Source organism: Amphibalanus amphitrite, unplaced genomic scaffold (genome assembly GCF_019059575.1).
Source record: "Amphibalanus amphitrite isolate SeventyFive unplaced genomic scaffold, NRLGWU_Aamphi_draft 001835F_arrow, whole genome shotgun sequence".
NCBI classification, from domain to species: domain Eukaryota; kingdom Metazoa; phylum Arthropoda; class Thecostraca; order Balanomorpha; family Balanidae; genus Amphibalanus; species Amphibalanus amphitrite.
This window is the reverse complement of record NW_024883328.1, coordinates 85,454-101,280: the sequence shown is the minus strand read 5'-3', so window position 1 is coordinate 101,280 and position 15,827 is coordinate 85,454. Positions and strand designations below refer to the sequence as shown.

The following is a 15,827-nucleotide window of genomic DNA, read 5'->3' as shown; positions in this document are numbered from 1 at the left end:
TGAGCGGCACAGATGACCCCCGTGTCCCGTTCGGAGCGGCACGGTTGACCCCCGTACCACGTGTCGGAGCGGCACGGATTGACTCTCGTGTCGGAGCGGCACGGGTGGACCCACCTCCGAGGTGCCGGAGCGGTTGTCGAAGCGCCGCTGGCTGGGCCCCTGGCGCTAGAGTAGGAGGCGTACGTGCGATGTAGGGCCGCCACGCCAGGCAGGCCACCACCTGTGGCTGTCGGCGCCGGATCTGGGCAGACCGGGGGCAGCGGCTGTCAGTGGCGGGCTCACACGCCGGGACACGGGCCGGCATCACACACGAGCCTTTATCGACCAATCTCGGGAAATTATTTATCGAACTCTTACCCGTTAATGACCACAAAACCGCCACTGAATGAAGAGTCCCATCCTTTTCTTTTCTCAACTCCTAAACATATACACTTTCTCTGACAATTCCTACTGTTCTCACTACTCAGTGGGCAACAGAGCACAGAAACTGCATATCTGCTCACCTCATAGACGACCTGCGGGTTGAACGAAGAGATCAGGGCCATTTCATACATCTTGGGGAACTTCTCGTATAGAGCCAGAACGGCAGACACAGCCTGAAACAGCACAGAATGCAGAATAGCAGCAATACCTGGCATACACTGATTGAAGTCATGGTAACAAACTTTGAGGGAAGGTGACTATAGTATAGTTATTCTATATTCATACAGAAGTGTCAGAAGGACTAAAATATGTATGAAGGCTGTAACATACCCTGATGTCATAGCACTTGATATCGATGATAAACAGCACGTCCAGTCTCAGGCATTCTTCGACCATCTCACTAAGCAGCGCAACCCTGGTCACCGGGAACTGAGACCTGCCAGAGACACAGGGGGATAGGTCAGGTTAATTCAGCTGCGACCCTGGTGACCGGAAACTGAGACCTGCCAGGGACACAGAGGGATAGGTCAGGCTACTTCAGCTGCGACCCTGGTGACCGGAAACTGAGACCTGCCAGGGACACAGAGGGATAGGTCAGGCTACTTCAGCTGCGACCCTGGTGACCGGAAACTGAGACCTGCCAGAGACACAGTGGGATAAGTAATTGCCTCTCAGCTGGGATATCAGAGAACTGCCGGTGCTGGCCAGTCACCGCGAAAACACTTCTACAGGAACATGAAACTGATGATTTTCATTCAGAATAACAGCTGGACACTTGAGTCTTGACAGAGAGAAGTTTCTTATTAACTCAATATGAGTAAGCCCTAGCCAAGAAAACAGGGATGAGTAGGTGAGCCCTAACCTAACCTTTTGGGATCTTTAGCATTGATGTCAAGCTTCTTCACATCTGCCCAGCTCATTTCTTCCAGGACCCCGCTGCCGTCAGAGATGCGATCCACTGTGTAGTCATGGAACACGACAGCATGATCATCTGCAGTGAAGCTGAGATCAAACTCAATCAACTTGCATCCCAGCTCAGTTGCCTGAAAACAAAAGAACACTGGATGAGCTAAAATACAGATGGTATAAAGATAAACACTCAGGAGTACCTAGTTGAAATATTAACTGATTTTTCAAAAAAAGGTAACTTCTACCTAAATGCAACAGATTAAGGTAATAACAGCATAAAGTAGCACTTACCTTATACAGTGCAGCCAAGCTATTCTCTGGGGCGTCGAGACATCCAGCACGATGGGCTCCAACCGTAATCTTGTCAAGTTTGGCAAACACCTTTTGGACATTGGTTTTTGGTGGTGGTGGAATATGATAATAGATAATGACTGTTGGAAAGACAGCTAAAATTATGGCTAGAGATCCACAGAATATATCCAGAGCACTAAAAACATAGTAAAATAATAGAGCTCCAACTATGCGGAAGCTGATCCAGCTCAGAAAGCGAATTGTTTCATACTCCATTTTGATCTCTCTTCAAAGCCTTGGGTATGAAGCTAAAACCCGAAAAAAAATCACACTGTTGCACCACTGACGGACGACGGTTGACTTCTGATTCAGCCCACGCTATATTAATATTGATATTATATTAGCGGTGGAACCTGGGTGGAACGCGGTGGGTCGTCTCAAGATAGGTGTTCGTGTCCTTCGTGTCTAGTGAAATCAGTGAGATCAAGGTCACAGTCATCAAACGTAAACAAACAAAAACAATGTTATAAGTTTTTCTTTGTTTTTAGGTTTCCTCCTAAAATACTTTTAAAAATTCAAACATAGTAATTACAAGGGAAATCATAGCACAACATCCGAAAATTCACGCTGAATTTCGAAAAAAAGACTGTTCAAAAATAAAAAAACGAAAAAAATGTAGTTTGTGATATGAGGCATCAACAACGCAACACAGACAAATTTGGTGTTCAATTGCAATTTATGTGGAGTGCTATGCAATCAAGGTTGGACGCTTGAGCCTGACGGCTACGCGCCCTAATCCACGAAGAAGAAGAAGCTATGCAATCAATCACATGTTCTTACCCACATTCTTACCAGCTTAAAAAGCATTTGTGTTTCACGTCTGCGCCAAGAATAAAACACAGCATTAGAGTCTGTACGACTCTTGGTCTTTTGATGAAGGTAGGCAGACAACTGAACCAGTGACAACTGAACCAGTAAAACTGAACCAGGGACAACTGAACCAGGGACAACTGAACCAGTGACAACTGAGCCAGTGGCAACTGAACCAGCGACAACTGAACCAGTGACAACTGAACCAGCAACAACTGAACCAGGGACAACTGAACCAGTGGACAACTGAACCAGTAGACAACTGAACCAGTGACAACTGAACCAGTGACAACTGAACCAGTATGACAACTGAACCACTAACCAGTGATAACCCAGTAAACATGCCAACGTCGGCCCGACGTCGGGCCTCGGGGTGACGTCGGCATCTCGGCTTCGGCATGCCAACGTCGGTCCAACCTCGGCACGACGTCAGCTGGATGCCGGATATGCCCGCATGTACCGACGTCCAGCAGAGTCCAGCCGACGTCGGGACCGAGATCAATTGCTGAGGTCCAGCCAACGTTGGGGTGACGTTGGACTGACATTGGAGTTGTCATGGAACCTTGATGACATATGACATAGCCTTGGTCTTGATCAAGATCCTTACAGAATCTTGAAATCTTGCAGACAGTCTTGATTGGTCTTGATGACGTAGTGTGGTATTTTCAAATTGGGGGGGATGTGTAGTGCTTTTATTGGGATGCGTCCCATCTTTTCATATGTTTGTGTTTGTTTTGTGAACTCAAACTTCTTCAGTTATTTAAAGGATGCAGAAGGAGGATTCACTATTACATGATCTCTGACGTGGTGTAATATGTTTTTTATTCTATGATCAAGAATGAGCACAAAATCGAATTTTGTAATGGGCATCTTGATCTTCCTGGGTGGTGCTCTTGATCTTCCTGGGTGGTGCTTCAAGGTAAACCACCGCAGTGCGCTTTGGCGCGTTGGGTTTCCATGGAAACATAACAAACCCGAATGCCTTGCAATGCTGAAGTGTTGAGCCTAAATTGTCTTGAATGCCTCACCAGCGTGCTGCAGTGCGCGCACTGTTGGGATGGTGAAACAGGGTCCTGCTTAACTCACCTGGTTGGGTTCCTTTTGCCAGAAAGGTAAAGGAAAGAAAGGTTGGGAAGGAGAATGAAGGAACCCTAAATGTTAATTGTGTGAGCCCTATATCTCCAGCCCATCTTGCAGCAGTCTGTGTACCTAGTTGCAGCTGGAGCTGTATGTCTTCCTTGTAGTTTGTTGCTTGAGAACCTTGTATTGACATTCTATTTTTGTTTGTTGACAGCATTATGTCGAAGTTTGCCGTCAATCTGCTGGGGAGTTGAGTCGTTGACCCAATGGAACTCCTAGAAGAGCATCCACGGTACAGAGAGCTGCTGTTGGCTTTGGATACCAATAATGCTTGGCGAGCTCTGGGCGAGATTGCTGATGAATACAGCAGTCTGCTGTCGCCGACAGACCTTGCCGTCGCAGCACACCAGCCCTCCCCATCTCGCTTCCTCCTGGAACGGATCACCCTGTTGAATGGACCCCTGACAGTTCACGAGGCTTTCATGCTTCTGGAGTCCTTGGATGGGGCAGCGTCTGCAGCCGCCGACCTGCTGCGGCCGCCCCAGCCGCTGCGTGTCCGGCCCCTCTCCGAGACCAACTCGGCCTGCGTGTGGGCGCCGATCGGCGGCCGGCTGGAGCTGCTCTGCGAGGCTGAGGCGTGGCCGCCGCCCAGCTTCCAGTGGCGGCGCGACGGCCGGCCGGTGCCGCCCGAGGCCGGCGGCGAGCGGGCGCGGCTCTGCGTGCAGCCGTTCTCGGCCGCCGACGCCGGCCAGTACTGCTGCCAGGTGCGGGACGCGGCCGGCGGCGCCGTGTCGGCCGGCGCCGTGACGGTGGAGCCGCGCCAGGCGCCGCCGCGCCCGCTGGAGCGCCGGGTGACGGACGTGACGGGCGGCGTGCTGGGTGCGGACGGCTCGGTCTCGGCCAGCGGCGAGCGGCCGCTGCAGCTGCAGGTGCGCTGGACCGGCTGGCCCGAGCCGCGGCTGCGCTGGTTGCGCGACCACCAGCCGGTGGACGGCGCCGACGGCGACACGCTGACCCTACTGCCGGGGCCGGGAGCCCTCGGCGGCACCTATGTCTGCGTGGCCCAAAACGCCGTCGGGGAGGTGAGCGACCGGCGGGGGGGGGGGGGGGGGGCGGGGGGCTGAGCGCCCGGTGGGGGGAGGTGAACGCCCGAGGGGGGATGAGCGCCCGGCAGGGGAAGTGAGCGCCCGGCGGGGGGATTGAGCGCCCGAGGGAAGGGGGGAAGGGGTGCGCCCGGCGAGGAAGAGGTCAGGACAACATGCTCATTATTCAGCATTTCCTAAAACTGGCAATAAGCATGCGGGGTTATCCTTGTCTGTTTGGGATATGAGAACCTCGCCCATTGATACGTGTTTCAGGTTTTGTCTAACAGTCTGTCTTGCCGTGTGTCTCCCCCGCAGGTCCACTCGGACCCGTCCCGTGTCTCTGTCTGTCTCTGTTCCGTGTTTGACTCTCTGTCCGTCTCCGCTCCCAGGTCCACTCGGACCCGTTCCGTGTCTCTGTCTGTCTCTGTTCCATGTCTCTGTCTGTCTCCGTCCCGTGTTTGACTCTATGTCCGTCTCCGTTCCCAGGTCCACTCGGAGCCGTTCCGTGTGGAGTTCGACTCGCGCCCGGTGGTGATCGAACACCCGCAGACGGCACAGCGCTGCCACCCCATCGGCCGGCCGCTCAGACTGCGCTGCAAGGCCTTCTGCCGCAGACAGGTCAAGGTGAGGCCCTCCCCGACCCGGGGCGGGACTGGGGACTCGGTACGGGCTCACGGCCACGGCGGCGAGAGCGCTTTCCGCCGGGCTGTGGCGTTCAGGAGCCGTGCTGTGTTGTGGTGCCATGCTATGCTGTAGCCTGTACTGTGTTGTGCCATGCCGTGCTGTGCTGTGCCATGCATGCTGTGCTGTGCTGTGCTGTGCAGTGCCGTTCTGACCCCCTGGCCCGCCGCCGTCAGGTGGTGTGGCGCCACTCTGTGCTGGACGCCGACTCTGGCCGGGACGAGGTGGTTCCCTGCAGTCAGGTGATGACGGAGCCGCAGCCGGCCGCCGGTCTGGTTACCTCAGAGGTGCGGCTGACCCCCTCTGAGCGCGACGTGCGCCGCCACTGCGGCGTCACCTGCGAGCTCCTCGCCGAGGGAGACTTCGAGAACAGGTGGGACGCGGCTGAGCGGCGGGGGTGGATTCATCAGGGGTTTGTTTCGTGAGAATATCCTCCTATGTTGTCTGCGTCGTAATACATATGACGTGATAAGCTGATTTATTTTATAGCTGCATTATACAGCTATAAAATGCTGCATTATTCAGCTATATGCAGCCTGCATATAAACAGTTTGTTTCCACCCACTGTCGTTCTGAGCGGTTTGTCCGCTGTCTGTTCTGAGCCATGTGTCCGCTGTCTGTTCTCAGTCGCTTCCTGTTCTGATCTGTGTCCGCTGTCTGACAGTTTCACCCAGAGTCTGCCGGCCCGGTTCAGAGTCGTGTACCCGGCGCACTCCAAAATGGCGCTCATCATTGGAAACTCCAACTACCATCACCTGGAGAAACTCCAGGAGGTACGTACCGAAACCCGGGGGACTCCAGGTGGCACGTACCGAAACCCGGGGGAACCCCAGGAGGTACGTACCGAAACCCGGGGAACTCCAGGAGGTTCCGAAACCCGGGGGAACTGCTCAGTTGTTAATTCCTGGAGGAGATCTAAGAGTTAGCCTGGTACATAGGAGGTGCGAATGTATCGCGTACCAGGACGCACCCCTACCGACCGACTAGCGGCCGTGGCCGTTACTGAGAGCGGGCTGATCGAGCGGGATTACGTGACAAAAGATCGTAAGACAAAAGATCGTAGGAAAAAGATCGTACGAAAATGATCGTAAGATAAAGATCGTATGTTGTAAAAGATCGTACGGTAAAAAGATCGTAAGCAAAAGATCGTAAAGCAATTGATCGTATGCAAAAGATCGTACGAAAATGATCGTAAGATAAAGATCGTATGTTGTAAAAGATCGTATGACAAAAAGATCGTAAGCAAAAGATCGTAAAGCAATTGATCGTATGAAAAAGATCGTAGGAAAATGATCGTAAGATAAAGATAGTATGTTGTAAAAGATCGTTCGACAAAAGATCGTAACGTTACGTTCGTAAAGTAAATATTCGTATAGAATGGTGTTGTTACGAGCGAGCGAGCGTAGCGAGCGAAGCGAAGTCTTTTGAATATAACGGGAAAATCTCAGTATGAGCGGCCCGGCCCGGCCTGTAACGCTTTTGAGAGGCTTATATCTCAGCAACCGCTGAACCGATTGGCCTGCGGTCTTTTTTGCTGGGTAGCCCCATCCCTTCTTCCCCGCAATTGACTACTTCTGATATATCTCAGTGGCCGTCGTGGCACGTGCCACGTGAGAAGTCAAGGGTGTTCAAGCAGTTTTGCAAAAGTAATGATTTTGAGAGGCCCATATCTCAGCAGCGGCTTGAGCGATTGTCTTGCGGTAATTTTTATAGGGTAGCTGCATCCCTTCTATCAAAGGTCGGATACCCTTGAGCTATGTGAGTGACCCCCAATGCACGTGCAAAATACAAAAAGAAGAGGTGCCAAATTTGTTCCCATTTCAGTACCTCGGTAATTACTGGGGCGATTTCGAACCAATGATTGACAATTGACATCTTTAACCGGCCTTCGATAACAATGACTCCTATAACTAGGATTGGATTGAAACTAGGATCCTATAACTAGGAGAATTGCGACTTCGATAGTGATAACGCGATAAACATCTGTTGATGACTCGTAAAGCGATGACGATTCAATATGAAAATGTAACAGTGCGAAGGAAAAATTATTTTTAACGCCGTTTACTTCAGCCGCTTAAGCAACATTTTAACCTTCCAGACGGTGGGGGGGGGGGGGGGGGGGGGGGAACATGGGTTTAGTTGTATTCACTTCAAATAGGTACATGAAAACGGCAGCACATACATTCATTTATTCGGCACATATACAACGCGTTGCTTTAAGGTGTCATTGAGCCATCTAAGCTCTGAAATAACATCAATCTATGGTCGAGCTTACGACGGCCACTTACTACGTGAACACAAATTGATAAGCTTTGTATGCGCTGGAGTTGGGCTGCACCATGTGAATACCATCTTTTGACTGTACGATCTTTATCTCATACGATCATTTGGCGTCTTGACGATCTTTAGCGAATACGATCTTTTGTACATACGAGCATTATGTCGTACGATCTTTATCCATTACGACTTTTTGGCATACGATCATTTTCCTTGACGATCTTTAGCGAATACGATCTTTTGTCCATACGATCATTATGTCGTACGATCTTTATCCATTACGACTTTTTAGCATACGATCATTTTCCTTGACGATCTTTAGCGAATACGATCTTTTGTCCATACGATCATAATGTCGTACGATCTTTATCCATTAGATATTTTGCATACGATCAACTGCCTACGATCTTCTGCCATACGATCTTCTGCTTTACGATCTTTTGTCCGGTTACCTCGAGCTCGAGCGGAGACGGCGGCGCCGAGTGCCCACCTCTGAGCGCCCCCCCCCCCCCTCTCCCCTCCCCAGGTGGGGCAGGACGTGGCCGACTTTGAGGCGGCCATGCGCCGGCTCGGGTTCGGCACTCTGGTCGCCATGGACCTGACCACCGAGCGCTCGCGGCGCGCGGTGGAGTACTTTGCCCGCGTGGCGGCGCCGGACGCCTACCTGGCCGTGCTGGTGGCTGGACATGGGTTCACCTACCAGCGGCGGGACTACCTGGCGCCCGTGGACCACCCGGCGCTGGACAGCGGCACCGGCGTGCACCCCAGCAGGTACGGGACGGCGGCACCGGCGTCCACCCCAGCAGGTACGGGACAGCGGCACCGGCGTGCACCCCAGCAGGTACGGGACAGCGGCACGGCGGCACAGGCGTGCACCCCAACAGGTACTGCCTCGGGAGCAGCGGTGACGCTCCAAGGGAGCAGCCCGCATGGGATAAAGGTGCCTGTCCAGCCCGGAGTGCGGGTTGCGGCGTGGAGGAGAAGGATTTCAGTATCCTGAGGATGGAAACGACGGAACGGAGCAGTTACTATCGATAGATATCAGTTTTATTTAGCCCTCTTCTCCGCCGACAGATGTCTCTGACGTTAGTTCCCTGACCGCTAACAGATGTCTCTGACGTTAGTTCCCCGACCCGGCTAGCAGATGGTAACCGGACAAAAGATCGTAAAGCAGAAGATCGTATGGCAGAAGATCGTAGGCAGTTGATCGTATGCAAAATATCGTAATGGATAAAGATCGTACGACATAATGCTCGTATGGACAAAAGATCGTATTCGCTAAAGATCGTCAAGGAAAATGATCGTATGCCAAAAAGTCGTAATGGATAAAGATCGTACGACATAATGATCGTATGGACAAAAGATCGTATTCGCTAAAGATCGTCAAGGAAAATGATCGTATGCCAAAAAGTCGTAATGGATAAAGATCGTACGACATAATGCTCGTATGGACAAAAGATCGTATTCGCTAAAGATCGTCAAGGAAAATGATCGTACGCCAAATGATTGTATGAGATAAAGATCGTACAGTCAAAATATGGTATTCACATGGTGCAGCCCAACTCCAGCGCATACAAAGCTTATCAATTTCTGTGTTCGCGTAGTAAGTGGCCGTCGTAAGCTCGACCATACATTGATGTTATTTCAGAGCTTAGCTGGCTCAATGACACCTAAAAGCAACGCGTTGTATATGTGCCGAATAAATGAATGTATGTGCTGCCGTTTTCATGTACCTACCTATTTGAAGTGAATACAACTAAACCCATGTTCCCCCCCCCCACCCCCACCGCCTGGAAGGTTAAAATGTTGCTTAAAGGGACCCTCCCACCTTAACATTAGATTTGAGTTGAGATAGCCAAAATGGGGTCCCTGGCTCACAATTACCGGTTTCGGCACTCACAACATCGAGAAATGCCTTAAAGGGACTATCCCACCTTTAAAGGGACCCTCCCACCTTAACATTAGATTTGAGTTGAGATAGCCAAAATGGGGTCCCTGGCTCACAATTACCGGTTTCGGCACTCACAACATCGAGAAATGCCTTAAATCGGAAATATTGAATTTCAAAATTGCAGCATTTTGATTCAGAGGGGCTAATGCTTAGGAATACCCCTCTGAATGTGTGACGTCAGCGCAAATATCTAACGATTTTTAAATGTTTGACTAAAACGTTTTGTAGCACGCGGTGGTATATGCTATTTGCGCGCAACATCTGCCGCAAACGCCGCACTTCTAAAATAAAGTCGCTAGAAACAGCGGAGATCCCAAAAAGTAAACAAAAGTAAAAGTCTAATATCTTGAAAACCGGTGAATATTTTTCGATGAAATTTGGTAGATATTGGTTTTCGCTCTTTCTGAACCGAGCGACATCACTTTCATGCCAATTCATTGACTTTTTTGAAGGTGGGAGGGTCCCTTTAACATGGGGTTTGAGTTGAGATAGCCAAATTTGCGGCGAGGTTCAGAAACCACTATCTATCTAGGTTGCAACCCCCGCGGCCTCTTGGTGTCGAAGAAATTCGTTCCCTTTATTTGAAAATGGGCCTTGTACAAGGCCCTATCTTCAACATGGAGCGACCGTTAGTGTGACGTCACCTCGTTTAGTCATTCTGATTTAAATGGGTTTGTTCGTTGAAAAATCGCTTAAAACCTGGTCTGAACTTTGTTGTGGTGCCTACAGAGTAAAAAGAATCAGCTTTATGACAGTAATGTGGCCTGGGGAAGGAGTTAATTTTGGGCTGTGACGTCACATATTTGAAAGTTTGTGTTTGGAATATGGGAAACCTAAGATATTTAATGAAAAATAAATGCCAGAACCGTGTTCCTGGTCATCCAATCTATAAAGTCGGGCACAATTTAACTGGTTTTAACAACATTTTAGAAGGTGGGATAATCCCTTTAAATAGGAAATAATGAATTTCAAAATTGCAGCATTTTGATTCAGAGGGGCTAATGCATAGGAAAACCCCTCTGAATGTGTGACGTCAGCGCAGATATCTAACGATTTTTAAATGTTTGACTAAAACGTTTTGTAGCGCGCGGTGGTATATGCTGCTTTGCGCGCAACAAGTGCCGCACTTTCAGCTGCCAAACTATTGCTTCCAAATAAAGTCGCTAGGAACAGCGGAGATCCCAAAAAGTAAACAAAAGTAAAAGTCTAAGATCTTGAAAACCGGTGAATATTTTTTGGTGCAGTTTGGTAGATATTCGTTTTCGCTCTTTCTGAACCGAGCGACATCACTTTCATGCCAATTCATAAACTTTTTTGAAGGTGGGAGGGCTTTAAGCGGCTGATGTAAACGGCGTCAAAAATACTTTTTCCTTCGCACTGTTACATTTTCATATTGAATCGTCATCGCTTTACGAGTCATCAACAGATGTTTATTGCGTTATCACTATCGAAATCGCAATTCTCCTAGCAGGGATGCGGAGCAGTGGAAATTTCAGACGGCTCCGGCTCCGGCTCCGGCTCCGGAGAAAAAAATCGGCTCCGGCTCCGGCTCCGGCTCCGGGTGAAATGTCATGGCGGCTCCGGCTCCGGCTCCGGCTCCGAGTAAAATGATCCGGCTCCGGCGGCTCCGGCTCCGGCGGCTCCGGCTCCGGCTTCTACTCAGTACATCCCCTATGCGATCAATTAAATACGGGTGGAAGAAAAAAGGCGATGGGATTGGTACACGTTGCTTCTGTATTTGTATAACAAGGCTATTTTGAATACCACATTGTTTTACGCCTTGTACTGTCAAAACGAAATAGGTAAATAATTGTTTCCTCGTAAGAAAAGGAGCCGGAGTCGCCCCCTTTTTGACGGCTCCGGCTCCGGCTCCGGCTCCGGGTTATATTGTTTCACGGCTCCGGCTCCGGCTCCGGGCAAAATATGCCGGCTCCGGCGGCTCCGGCTCCGGCTCCGGCTCCGCATCCCTGTCTCCTAGTTATTGGAGCCTAGTTTCAATCCAATCCTAGTTATAGGAGTCATTGTTATCGAAGGCCGGTTAAAGATGTCAATTGTCCATCATTGGTTCGAAATCGCCCCAGTAATTACCGAGTTACTAAAATGGGAACAAATTTGGCACATCTTCTTTTTGTATTTTGCACGTGCATTGGGGGTCACTCACATAGATCAAGGGTATCCGACCTTTGGTAGAAGGGATGCAGCTACCCTATAAAAATTACCGCAAGACATCGCTCAAGCCGCTGCTGAGATATGGGCCTCTCAAAATCATTACTTTTGCAAAACTGCTTGAACACCCTTGACTTCTCACGTGGCACGTGCCACGACGGCCACTGAGATGTATCAAAAGTAGTCAATTACGGGGAAGAAGGGATGGGGCTACCCAGCAAAAAAGACCGCAGGCGAATCGGTTCAGCGGTTGCTGAGATATAAGCCTCTCAAAAGCGTTACAGGCCGGGCCGGGCCGGGCCGGGCTGCTCATACTGAGATTTTCCCGTTATATTCAAAAGACTTCGCTTCGCTCGCTGCGCTCGCTCGCTCGTAACAACACTATTCTATACGATTATTTACTTTACGAACGTAACGTTACGATCTTTTGTCGAACGATCTTTTACAACATACGATCATCTTACTATCATCTTCCTACCATCTTTTTTGTACGATCCATTGCTTTACGACCTTTTGCTTACGATCCTTGGTCGTGCGATCTTTTGCGACATACGATATTTATCTTACGATCATTTTCCTACGATCTTTTTCATACGATCAATTGCTTTACGATCTTTTGCTTACGATCTTTTTGTCGTACGATCTTTTACAACATACGATCTTTATCTTACGATCATTTTCGTACGATCTTTTGCATACGATCAATTGCTTTACGATCTTTTGCTTACGATCTTTTTACCGTACGATCTTTTACAACATACGATCTTTATCTTACGATCATTTTCGTACGCTCTTTTTCCATACGATCTTTTGTCTTACGATCTCTTGTCACGTAATCTAGCAGATGTCTCTTACTAAAGTTCCCCGTCCCGCTAACAGGTGTCTCTGACGTTAGTTTCCCATCCCTCCGACAGGTGTCTCTGACGTTAGTTCGCCATCCCTCCGACAGGTGTCTCTGACGTTAGTTCGCCATCCCTCCGACAGATGTCTCTCGATGCTGGACGACATCGAGGACCGCCTGCAGCGCACCTCGCCCAAACAGCTGCTTATCTGCGGCGACATGTGCCGCACCATGAACGACGCCTGCGCCACGGCCGAGGCGGCGGCGGCGGCGGCGGGCGCTCCGGGCGCGCCGGCCGGCCAGCCGCCCCGCTCGGCCGCCAACGTGGTCCGCCTGTTCTCCACACAGGTACGGACGGACGGGCGGACGGACGGAGCCGATACTGAGAGGACTGGAGACCAGGGCGGGCGGACTGGCAGACGGACAGGCGGACCGACAGATGGACGGACAGACTCGATTATGGAGCGGGGAGCATGCTAGATGCTGGACTAAATACCGAAGGACCAACGCGCTGGAACGGAGACCAAGGACCCGCTCCAGGCCGGGGACCTCGACAGACTCAGACCAGAAACGGGAGGTAGAACGGACTCTGACCTGACCAACAGAGCGGACCATAGACGGGGATGAATGGAGTGAATCAGCCCAGCTCACCCACTGACCCCTCCCCTCCCCCCTACTCCAGATGGGCCACGAGGCGATGGACGACAGCAAGTTCATGCGCTGTCTGCTGGCCAACATTGAGCGCGACATCCCCGTTCAGGAGATGGGCGTACAGACACTGCGCGCGCTGGGCTCCATCACTGACGGCGGGCCGGCCGCCGACCAGGTCAGGCGCTGACCCTGCTTACATAACTGCTTCTGAGGTCAGGTATTTTATAGAGTATCTGTTAGCTGGGGGGGGGGATAGACTCTGCAGATAGATAGACCGTCCAGTTCGTCCCTTTTTAGTATAGCGGTACATGACAGCTGTCAGCCTGTGTTTCCCTCGTTCTTCTTTCTGTGTATTTCGGCCGCTTCAAGCGTTCCCGTAGCTGCTCTAACGCAGCCTTTGATACACTGGCCCCGTGCACCCTCCCCGACCCCCGTGTGACTCCCATGTACCACTCGTGTGCCAGATTCAGCAACACCCCATCATGGAGCTGTCGATGGCGGAGCACCGCAGTCTGCAGGACCCGGCCGACCACCGCACGGCGCTGGACGAACACTGCGAGCTCAACACCACGCTGGAGGTACGGACGGACACCCGGCAGACGCCCGCCGCGCCGCGCCGAGCGTCCGCGGGGGCCGGGACAGACGGCTGGCCGCTGTCTGCCGTCCGTAACCGTATCACTGACCTGTTTATCACAGCCCTCTGTGGCGGCCCTCTGGCCATAACTGTGGCTTAACGAATGGTAACCTTCTGTGCGGCCGTATCATCCACGGCCGTAACGTTCGTGATTTCTCCAAATATATGACGATCTTGTCTGATCCATCTGCACTGCCCGTGATTTCTATAACAACGTGGCCTCCCAGTGGCCACTCTGGCCCCGCTGGCCCCCTGGAGTCCCCTCCAGGGGTCCTCTCCTCTGCAGCAGGGAGTCCTCTCTCCAGCTGTGACTTCTATCGTGCTTTCTCTGAGACCCGCTGACTTCTGTATAGCTGATTGTGAATGACCTGTGGTATCTCTCTGCTAAATGCGACCCCTTAGTTATGACCCTCTGTGACCCCTCTGACCTCTGTACCCCTCCCCCTCCCCTCCGGCAGAAGCTGAACCTGCGGCTGGGCATCCGGTGCTCCAACTACGTGTGGGACAGCGAGCCGGAGCTGCTGCTCACCCTGCGCCTCGACCCGTGCACGCCCTACTACGTCTGGAAGGTGCTGCCACACCCGGACGGCCACCGCGGCCTGGTGAGTCAGGGGCACCCGGCAGGGTGAGGCAGAGTCAAACCGGCAGGGTGAGTCAGTCACCCCGGCAGCGTGAGTCAAAATCACCCGGTCTGATGAGTCAGAGTCACCCCGGCATGGCGACTCAGGCGAGTTAGTCACCGGCGCTGGATGAGTCAGAGTCACCGCCGCCTGGCGAGACAGAGTCACCGCGGGAGGGCGAGTCAGAGGCACCGGCGCCGGGTGCGGGGTGAGTCAGAGTCACCGCGAAACTGCGGGTTCCAAATAGATGGGAGGGGCACGAGGGTCGATCGTTTTAGCAGCAATGCCAGCAGTGTAATCCATTCTGTAGCTGGCCGGGACCCGTCCAGCACTGCTCAGTGACGCGCCCTCCTCTGCCCTCTCAGTCGTTTGCGTTGGAGAACAACTGCCGGTCGGGCGCCAGCTCGTGGCGTGTGACGGGTCTGCCGGCGTCCGGCGGCCGCGTCCGGCTGCAAACCATCATCGGCATCGGCTCAGCAGAGCGGCGCGACCAGCCGGCCGGCTTTTTCCACCACCCGCCGCTGGTGCTGCAGCTGCACCCGTACCTGGGACTGGTGGCCGAGCCGGGCCCCGGCCTGGCGCCCGACACCAAGGTCTCCAACGCCGACCGGTAGTTCCCCCGACACACACACACACACACACACACGAGCGGTGGTCGCTGCCGCTGTGAGGTGCCTCCGAGCCCGGCCCAGAGAACTGCCGGTCGCTCGGAGACTGACCCACTGTGTAGTCTGCACACTCGACAGCCGTCGTTCGTTACAAGTACGGTACGGTGCGCGGAACTCATCTGTCAGCGTGCCGTACGCGCGGTGTTCGCCCTCGCAGCGCGGTGCTTGGGCTGTCCGTTTTACAAACTGTGATGTTGATTGTGGTAGGTAACTGATAATGGTGGTTTACGTAGACGGCGCCAGGGTAAAGCGTCCCGCGTACCGCGTACTACGGGTGTCTCCTGGCTGCCGACTGGAGGTCTAGAGGTAGTGGATTTGCTAAGATTGTGAACAGGCGTGGCTTGTAGGATTGGGAATGAGCTGATGTTGAGCTCAGCAATTGACGCGTGCTGCTTTATTTAGCTTTGCTTTATGGTGATATCGCTTTATGGCTTGTTACGATAGACAAGATGAAAGTTTGCGCTGTGTGGCCCACCCACTGCGGTCGCCTGTGGTCGGCAGGGGGGGGGGGTATACAGTCGCTGTGGTCGGCAGGGGGGGGGGGGGTATACAGTCGCTGTGGTCGCCAGGAAGGGGGGTGATACAGTCGCTGTGGTCGCCAAGGGGAGGGGGGTGATACGGTCGCTGTGGTCGCCAGAGGAGGGGTCTCTGTGGTTGCTGCGATTGCTGGCTACAGTCGC

At 52.3% G+C, this 15,827-nt stretch overlaps 2 protein-coding genes across 2 annotated transcripts; one reads left to right on the top strand and one right to left on the bottom strand.

Annotated features, from left to right (window-relative positions):
• Window positions 1-4: 4 nt before the first annotated feature.
• LOC122375421 (glycerophosphodiester phosphodiesterase 1-like) lies at window positions 5-2,108 on the bottom strand (the record flags this gene model as incomplete). The annotated part of the gene is made up of 5 exons (XM_043354797.1): window positions 1,624-2,108; window positions 1,291-1,466; window positions 754-859; window positions 504-596; window positions 5-241 (listed from the first exon to the last, which is right to left on the bottom strand). Coding segments are annotated over exons 1-5 (888 nt in total), but the record flags the coding sequence as incomplete, so codon positions are not given.
• Window positions 2,109-3,026: 918 nt separating this feature from the next.
• On the top strand, window positions 3,027-15,687 carry LOC122375418. Its single transcript, XM_043354794.1, has 10 exons — window positions 3,027-4,655; window positions 5,145-5,282; window positions 5,516-5,712; window positions 6,004-6,112; window positions 8,143-8,387; window positions 12,718-12,922; window positions 13,257-13,400; window positions 13,690-13,803; window positions 14,318-14,461; window positions 14,845-15,687. The coding sequence occupies exons 1-10, from the start codon at window positions 3,840-3,842 to the stop codon at window positions 15,091-15,093; spliced, it is 2,361 nt and encodes a 786-aa protein (XP_043210729.1). The 5' UTR covers window positions 3,027-3,839; the 3' UTR covers window positions 15,094-15,687.
• The last annotated feature ends 140 nt before the right edge of the window (window positions 15,688-15,827 follow it).

What these genes read in the sequence shown, in the direction of transcription:
- LOC122375418 (XM_043354794.1), top strand. Translation starts at nt 3,840, where the DNA reads ATGGAACTCCTAGAAGAGCATCCACGGTACAGAGAGCTGCTGTTGGCT. An exon ending in CCCAAAACGCCGTCGGGGAG is followed by an intron (nt 4,656 to 5,144) that starts GTGAGCGACCGG and finishes CTCCGTTCCCAG; the next exon opens with GTCCACTCGGAGCCGTTCCG. An exon ending in ACCGGCGTGCACCCCAGCAG is followed by an intron (nt 8,388 to 12,717) that starts GTACGGGACGGC and finishes TCCCTCCGACAG; the next exon opens with ATGTCTCTCGATGCTGGACG.